Source organism: Cynara cardunculus, unplaced genomic scaffold (assembly GCF_001531365.2).
Source record: "Cynara cardunculus var. scolymus isolate 2C unplaced genomic scaffold, CcrdV1 Un_Scaffold_6114, whole genome shotgun sequence".
NCBI lineage: Eukaryota > Viridiplantae > Streptophyta > Magnoliopsida > Asterales > Asteraceae > Cynara > Cynara cardunculus.
In genome coordinates, this window is record NW_020202774.1 from 1,968 (window position 1) to 10,697 (window position 8,730).

Sequence of the window (8,730 nt, forward strand, 5' to 3'; positions counted from 1 at the left end):
AAGTTTTTCTAATCTTCAAATCTTCTTCACTTGAAATCTTCAATCTTCACTACTTTAATTCTTCAACTCTTCACTAACAAACCAATAACGATTCAAACATCCAATAAGAACACTWAACATATCCTTCGTGTGTATAATCGACATATGAATCAAATTCTATAACAAAAACCAACAACAGAATGTAGTTGTATGATTACCTTCAACATGAAACATCATAATCATCAAAAATGGTTGCATGGTTATCTGAAGTAAACGTTGCACCTTCATCTTTAACAAAGAGTAATAATGTTAAAAAAACATATATATTTTATTAAACAATTTAATCAATATTCAAGACTTTTTAATATATAAAGTTACCTTTGTTAACGATTTCCCACAACCAACTTTGCGCACACATTAATGCTTATTGTATTTGGATGAAGTCTGCTCCGGTGTGGACTAATCAATCTTCCGCTAGCACTGAATGCAGATTCTGATGCAACTGTAGAGATAGGAATAGCTAATATATCTCTAGCAATTGCTTGCAAAACAGGATACTTAGCCGCTCTTAACTTCCATCATAACAAAATATCGAATTCTTGAGATTAGGGTTCAATTCCTTCATCCAAATAACGATCAAATTCTGTTTTCACAACAAATTGTGTAGTACTACTTTGTGATAAAATATGTCTTTCCCAAGCAGACAAATCTTCATCACCATTTATTGAATTTGTAGAACTTGACCCCATATTATCTCCTGTCTCATTTCCACTTTGTAAGGTCTTTTCTTGGTATTCACTTACCAAGTCTTTACAAAGGCTTTCAACCTTTTCAATCCGACTCTTACTATCATTAGGATATATAAGATTAAAATAAAACTCAACCATTTCCAACTTGTTTCTTGGGTCAAAGACTGCAGCAACACCCATTAACTCATGAATTACACCCCAATAACCATCAAACTTATCAATCATTTTAGATGCCATATCACTTGTGAGTTTCTTAGAAGATATAAGCCACTTGGACAATGATAACCTCATCTCACAAATTTTGGGAAAGTACAAATTAGCTGTGGGGTATCTTGTTCMAGAAAATATTGAAGTAACTTTATAAAATAACTCCAACTTCCCACAAATTACCTGATCATTTTCCCACTCTAGTGCACTTGGCAAGGTCTTGCAGAGTGACTCACATTGTTTTAACCGTGTAAAAACATCTTTGTACATCAACGCGGTTTTAAGCATCAAAAAAGTAGAATTCCATCTAGTTGGATAATCCAAACCTAATTTCTTAGAGTATGTTATTTTTAGTTGCCTACATGTTTCCTCAAATTTCTCAACTCTTTTAGGCGTTGCAGTCCAAAAGAACACGCTTTCACGTACATTTTCTATTGCAACCTTAATTACATCCAACCCAATTTTCACAACAAGATTTAAAATATGCGCACAACAACGCATGTGAATATGAGTTCCMTCATGAATCAACTTACTTACTTGCAATTTATCTTTCAACTTACCAATCATTGAATCATTGGTCGTGCAATTATCAAGAGTGATCGTTGATAATTTTGTATCCACATTCCATTCCATGAGCGCATCCATCAACACATTTGTAAGAACTTCACTTGTATGTGGGCAAGGCACATAAAGAAACCTGATTGAAAGACAAAAGATTCAATTACAATACTTGAATATATTTTATAAATATCATAATGTGTTATTAAAAAAACTTATAAAACAAATATTATAACCTTAAGATTTTACTTCTTAGAATCCACTCATTATCAATGAAATGAGCCGTGATGGCCATAAACCCATTCTTTTGATTACTTGAAGTCCACATATCGGTTGTAATAGCCACTCTACTTCCATTATTTTCCAAATCTTTAATAACTTGATCTTTCTGTTGCTCATACAACTTGATGATATCGTTCTTCAGTGTGTTGCGAGAAGGACACTTGAATAGTGGTTGAATGGTTCTTGTAAAAGTCTTAAAGCMGATATGATCAACAATTGCAAGAGGATACTCGTGTAAAATGACCATTTTAGCAAGAGCATTTCGTCCATCTTTCTCATTGTAAACGTATGTCGTTAAATCGGACTTCAAGTTGCTTGCCAAGAGTCTTTGTCGAATGTCTGGTTGATTCTTAGCTTTGCACACTTTCATATGATCGAGTAGATGTTTAGTGCCATTTTTTGATTTACCTCCAAGTAAAGCCCTACAATGGTTACATTGTGCCTTGACTTGTCCATTCACTGTCAGTTGTACAAAATGATCCCWCRCCAYACTTCTTTTTCTCTTATTTTGAGGATGTTGTTGAGCATTTGTGTCAACTACCTCTTCAACATTGTTAGTTGTTGCATTATCTTGTATATTTGCATTGCCGATTGGTGTTGACTGTTCTGGATTGTTATTCGCCTCCGAAGTCATTCTAACAAAAAATAGAAAAATCACAAACAAACTATGTACCCATAACCAATCAAAGTCTTCTGTAAATAGAAAACACTAAAGAATATCTTCTTATATTTTATTAGTCTAAAAAATCGTAATATACACTATATTTCACATCGTATTTCAAAAGCTAAAATATCATGATATAAAACTATATTTCAGCTCATACAATATATTATTAACCTAAATAAAATCAGTACCCAAAAGAATCATAGATGAATAATGATACATTGAGAAAGGACATGCATAAACAAATGAAGATACAACAAGATAAAGAAAATCATAGATAACCAATTGATATAACAAGAATAAAGAAAATTTATTTACCTAAAACATTCTCAATCAATAAAAGGTGAGGAATTGAACTCAAAAAACTTGCAGACACAATCACAAATGGATTCCAACTCTTGAACCTCTCCTAAGTCCTAATTTTTCTTTTTGTTAATGGATTCCAACTCTTGATGATGGACCTTGAACCTCTCCTAATTTTTCTTTTTGTTAGCCGACTATTGGTAGTTCCAAAAAGGAATTGATAATTATTTGCACTTTCCAAAGTCTAGTAGTCTTTTCAAATTCCATATATATTTTAAATTAGGGAATATGGGAAAATAAATTGAAAAGATCTTGTATATTGAAATTGGGAATCGGGGTAACATTTAATATATATATATATATATTTCGGGGCCGGGGACCCGAAGGTTACTCCCATCCCCGCCCCCATCCCCGTTTTTAAATTTGGGGATTCCCCATCCCCGTCCCTGGTCAACTCGGGGATTCCCCGGTCAAATCGGGTACGGGTATCGGATTCCCCATCGGGTGCGGGTTTTTTTGCCATCCCTATTTGACACATGGAAAGTATTGTGAATCAGACTAAGTTCCTTTGGTAATTCCAATTGGTAAGCTACTGGCCCAACTTGTTTACAGATTCTGAATGGACCAATATATCTTGGACTGAGTTTTCCTTTTTTTTCAAACCTCATAACTCCTTTCCAGGGAGAAACTTTCAACATTACTAAATCATTTACGCAAAATTCAATTGATTTTCTGCGCTTATCTGCATAGCTATTCTTACGGTCTTGAGCTGTTTTAATTCTTTCCCGAATCTGATCAATCTTTTCAGAAGTTACTTGCACAATTTCAGGACCTGTTAGTTGTTTCTCACCCACCTCATTCCAACATACAGGGGTTTGGCATTTCCGACCATACAACACTTCATATGGAGTCGCTTTGATGCTGGAATGATAGCAATTATTGTATACAAATTCTATTAGTGGAAGATGATCTTCCCATGATCCTCCAAAATCTATGATGCAAGCTCTTAGAATATCTTCAAGTGTCTGAATTGTTCTTTCACTTTGTCCGTCTGTTTGAGGATGATATGCTGTACTTAATCGAATTTGGGATCCTAATGCCTTTTGAAAACTTTCCCAGAATTTCGATGTAAATCTGCTATCTCTGTCTGAGATGATAGATAGCGGGACCCCATGTCTTGTCACAATTTCCTTAATATAAATCTGAGCTAACTTTTCCAATGAATAACTTTCTTTTATCTGTAGGAAGTGTGCAGATTTGGATAGACGATCCACTATTACCCATATGRCATCATACCYTTTTGGGGTTCKGGGTAACTTCATAATAAAATCCATTGTGATGTGATCCCATTTCCAAACAGGAATTTCCAAGGATTGCAGTTTTCCATAGGGCCTCTGATGCTCTATCTTTACTTGTAGGCACGTCATACATTTTTCCACATACCTTGCTATGTCTTTCTTTAGTCCTGGCCACCAATAAAAAGTTTTCAAATCTTTATACATTTTATTAGTACCTGGATGAATGGAATATCGAGATTCATGGCTTTTCTTCATAATTATATCACGAATATTCCCATAGCGTGGTATCCAGATTCGTCCTTGGAAGCATAAAATTTCTTTATTGTTCTTCTCTAGGTTAGCAATCATTTTTCCCAATCTTTCGACCTTTGAATGATCTTCTTTAATAACCTCTACTTGACATCTTTGAATGTTCGTATGAAAATCTGGTTTTACAATTATTTTCATCGCCACAGTTTTGATAGTCCCACTTCTTTCTTTTCGGCTTAAAGCATCAGCTACAACATTAGCTTTCCTTGGATGGTAAAGAATTTCACAGTCATAATCATTGACTAGTTCTATCCATCGATGCTGCCTCATGTTTAACTCTTTCTGGTTGAACAAGTGTTGAAGGCTTTTGTGGTCTGTATAAATTTTGCACTTTGTTCCTAGCAAATAGTGCCTCCAAATTTTTAAGGCAAAAACTACAGCTGCTAATTCCATGTCCTGTGTTGGGTACTGCTTCTTATGATCTTTCAGTTGTCGTGATGCATATGTGATTACCTTTTCTCTTTGCATCAAAACACAGCCTAAGCCAAGCTTCGATGCATCACTATAAATAATGAAATCTTCTATTCCATCGGGTAGAGATAGAACTGGTGCACTACACAAGCGATCTTTCAAGGTTTGAAAGGCCCTTCTTTGTTCTTCGGCCCAATGAAACTTGATGTCTTTTTGAGTCAACTTGGTCAGAGGTACCGCTATTTTTGAAAAATCTTGAATAAATTTGCGATAATAACCGGCCAAGCCTAGAAAACTTCTGACTTCTAAAGGATTTCTTGGTGTATCCCATTTTTTTACTGCTTCGATTTTTGATGGATCCACTTTGATTCCTTCTTGTGACACAACATGGCCAAGGAATTGGACTTCCCTTAACCAAAATTYACATTTTGATAACTTGGCATACAACTTTTCTTTCCTCAAGAGACTCAGAATCAGGTGAAGATATTCTGCATGTTCTGCTTCTGATTTGGAGTATATCAAAATATYATMRATGAAWAYAATAACAAACTTATCAAGATATTCATTGCACACCCTGTTCATCAGGTCCATGAAGGCTGCTGGTGCATTGGTTAGGCCAAAAGGCATCACTAAAAATTCATGATGTCCATATCTTGTTCTGAACACAGTTTTAGGAACATTTTCTTCTCTGACTTTCAGTTGATGATATCCGGATCGCAGATCAATCTTTGAGAAGTAACTGGCCCCAACTAATTGATCAAATAAATCATCAATCCTGGGTAATGGATATTTATTCTTAACTGTCATGTTGTTAAGCTCCCGATAATCTATACACATTCTCATTGATCCGTCCTTCTTTTTAACAAATAGAACCGGAGCTTCCCATGGTGAAGTACTTGGTTTAACAAAACCTTTGTCAAGTAGATCCTTCAATTGAGTCGCCAATTCTTTCAGCTCTAATGGGGCTGAAAAAATTGTCACTTTTTACCCAAACTTTAATATGCCTCTCAATGATCCCTCAATACATACAGCCCTCAAAGCCCAGATACAGATAGGTGGAACTGCCCAAGTTAACACCTTCCAGGCAACCTTTCACTATCAAATGGCATATCGGGTTCAGAACCACTCTTTGGACATTATGGTTCCAGATCAGGAACACGCAGGAGACGCCTTGCTTATTGATGTCAATTCAAGTGCCACTCCAACATGAACATATGTTCCAAGACAGTTATCCAGAGAAGAATTACTCAAAATCCTACCAAAAAAATGGGTAACCAATTACGAGCAGATCCATCAAGCCCCTATTCAAACAAACACGGCTCCAGATTTCATCTGCCATGAAAATGGAATGGTTGAAGTCAAATTCTCGAACAAAGAATCAAAGTCGGACATATTCCCAACTATCGGCATGATCCAGCCAATAGAATCATCGACATCATTGCGAAAACATTGTTGGTACGACGTATGCAACTGCCAAGATTGCTTGGACGAAGCATACAAAGTTGATTACGATGAAGATATTCCCCAAAAGGGTTCTCAGCGAAAGTTAAAAAAGAGATACGAGGCAGGAGATCCAGCTGTTGGACTCCTAGGTGAACCATCAGGCAAATTCGATTACTATGTTCTGTATGGAAACTCACCTTCCAAACCAAACCCAACCCTCAAACCCTGCCATACATCGCCTTCTCATAAACCCCCCACCCAGTCCCATAGCGAATGTTGTGTTATAACCCCAACAACCCCATCTGAGTATCAGGAAGAATTTCCATCACTCAGTCCTTTCGAACATCCCCACCAACAAACAAGGCACGATTGGAAGATCAGAACTCCCATGACCATAAGTTCCTCTGGAAACCCCGCCACAGTTAGTCATGCTGAAGCCACTCTAAATTGGCAAAGTGAAAATGTTGTTGCCCAAAACAAAGTTCTCAAAACTATTTTGGCACAACAAACGAAGCTGACAAGGACACAAGAGGTTCTTACGACGAAAGTGCAGACTCTTGAAGGTATGATCACAGAGATCAAATTTAAGATACAAGGACTCCACAATGAGCTTATCCAGATAGTTCAGAGTAGCCCTTCACCAACCTCCAACTCTCTCACCCAAAAAGAGTCAAAAATAAAGTTCCTAAAAGCTCAACTTACGGATCTTGAGAGACAGCACAAACAAAAAAGATTATCAACCCTTGATGAAGATCCATGGAGGTTACCTTCCACTTCCTATATTGGAACTGCATTTGATCCACAGCCACTTCCCTCATCACCATTCATCCAGACATCCCCATTAGTTATGTTATGGGCCTCAGAAAAGGAAAAAAGGTCAAGCAAACCTACTTTGGTTCCTGTCAGATCTCAACAAGACCTTGAAAGAACTGAGATAGCCTCCTCCAGTGGTACAAAAGAACACCCAGAAGACACGCCTATGGTTGCCTCCTCAAGGCCACCCAAATTTTTATGAATAGAGGAAATAAACCCTATTTCTTCTTTCTTATGGTCTTTGACTCAATCGAATACCCTTTCGGCATCCATTGTTATTGTGGCACCAATCATCTCTTCCTCCACGAATGAAGAAGCTGATTTTGACCCAACAGAAGCATTCAAACACCTGTTCATGACAGAGCCAGAAACAGGTTATCGTGTTGATTCAGAAGTAGAGGAAGGGCCCAGTGATACTGGTTCAGAGACAACACCCCAAAGACGGGCCAAAGTTACAAAAGGTGATACTAAACAACAGTTCACCTTCGATGACATCCCCCATCAAGATGGAGGGACAGAAGCAAGAGAAAACACCCCAAATATATGTTGAGTTTATAGGCAATCCAATCGAGCACACTGCCCATGCAAGAAAAGAGTTTCTGAAAATGAAGTGTTGTTCATATCAGAAAAAATATCTGGAGAGACATTACGATCGCATGTCCAAAAGATTTTATTGTCTAAATGGACCAGATGATGTGAATCTCAAACAATTTTTCTTAATGAATGCTCAAGCCTCAATAGGAGAACTCTACCAGCTGTTAATGAATGCACTTGCTAAGCTTTGCAACCAGAGAAACTTCTTTTCTGATCTTGAGAAGACTAGTAAAACCCTTCGTACAGCTTGTGATGACAAGTATTTACGAATAAAATGCAAAGAAAGTTCTTCTTGTGATTGTTCCCACAAAAGAAAGACGTCCTCTTTCGGGAAAAGAAGAAAGCCTTTTGACCCACAAAACAGTCAGAACAAAAGATGGAAATTCCTGAAACAGAAGCCACAACGGGGTCGGAACACTGATAGGTGCTACATATGCAACAAGAAGGGGCACTTTGCAAGAGACTGCAAAGACAAGAGAAAATCCCAGGCGCTGATTCAGACACTCAACCAAATTGAGCCTGTCGACATCTCTGATCTAGAGTCTCTCTACTCTCTTGATGATGAACTTAATGATCAGTCATTATGTTCAATTACCTATTTAGACTCTTCTGATGAAGAATCCGAAACAGAGTCTCATCCAGAGATTGAAGTTTTTATGATAAAGCCTCTCCCCGTTTTCCAAGCAAGCCATCTTCCTCTCCCACACATCCCACATGTTTTGCCTGTACAAAAAACTCAACCAGTTCCTTTAGCCAAGGTACACCTTCTCACCACAACATATGCCAAATCTATCTTGGTTGTCACCTTTTTTGATACTGGGTCTTCTGTTTCAATACTGAATCCCAATATCTTACCCAACAGCTATTGGAGGCCACATAACCAACACTTTCTTGAAGCCAATGGTGATGCTTTTGTCATTGACAAAATCAGTATCCCGGTTTACATCTGGCTTTTTCCTAAATATGTGGTTAAACACAGACTATTAGTATCCAGTTCGCATGGCAAGGACCTTCTGATCGGTTTTGACATACTCCACACACTACCAGGATTGAGGTATGTAGAACAGGGTCTACGATACAAGAGTTTCCTAAATCCATGGAGCTCTATTCCACGACTCTA

General features: G+C 37.4%; 1 protein-coding gene across 1 annotated transcript; it reads right to left on the bottom strand.

The window, feature by feature from the left end:
* Window positions 1-584: 584 nt before the first annotated feature.
* On the bottom strand, window positions 585-2,409 carry LOC112504591 (zinc finger BED domain-containing protein RICESLEEPER 2-like). The gene is made up of 2 exons (XM_025108540.1): window positions 1,730-2,409; window positions 585-1,632 (listed from the first exon to the last, which is right to left on the bottom strand). Exons 1-2 carry the CDS (start codon window positions 2,407-2,409, stop codon window positions 585-587), a joined length of 1,728 nt encoding a protein of 575 aa, XP_024964308.1.
* Between the last annotated feature and the right edge of the window lie 6,321 nt (window positions 2,410-8,730).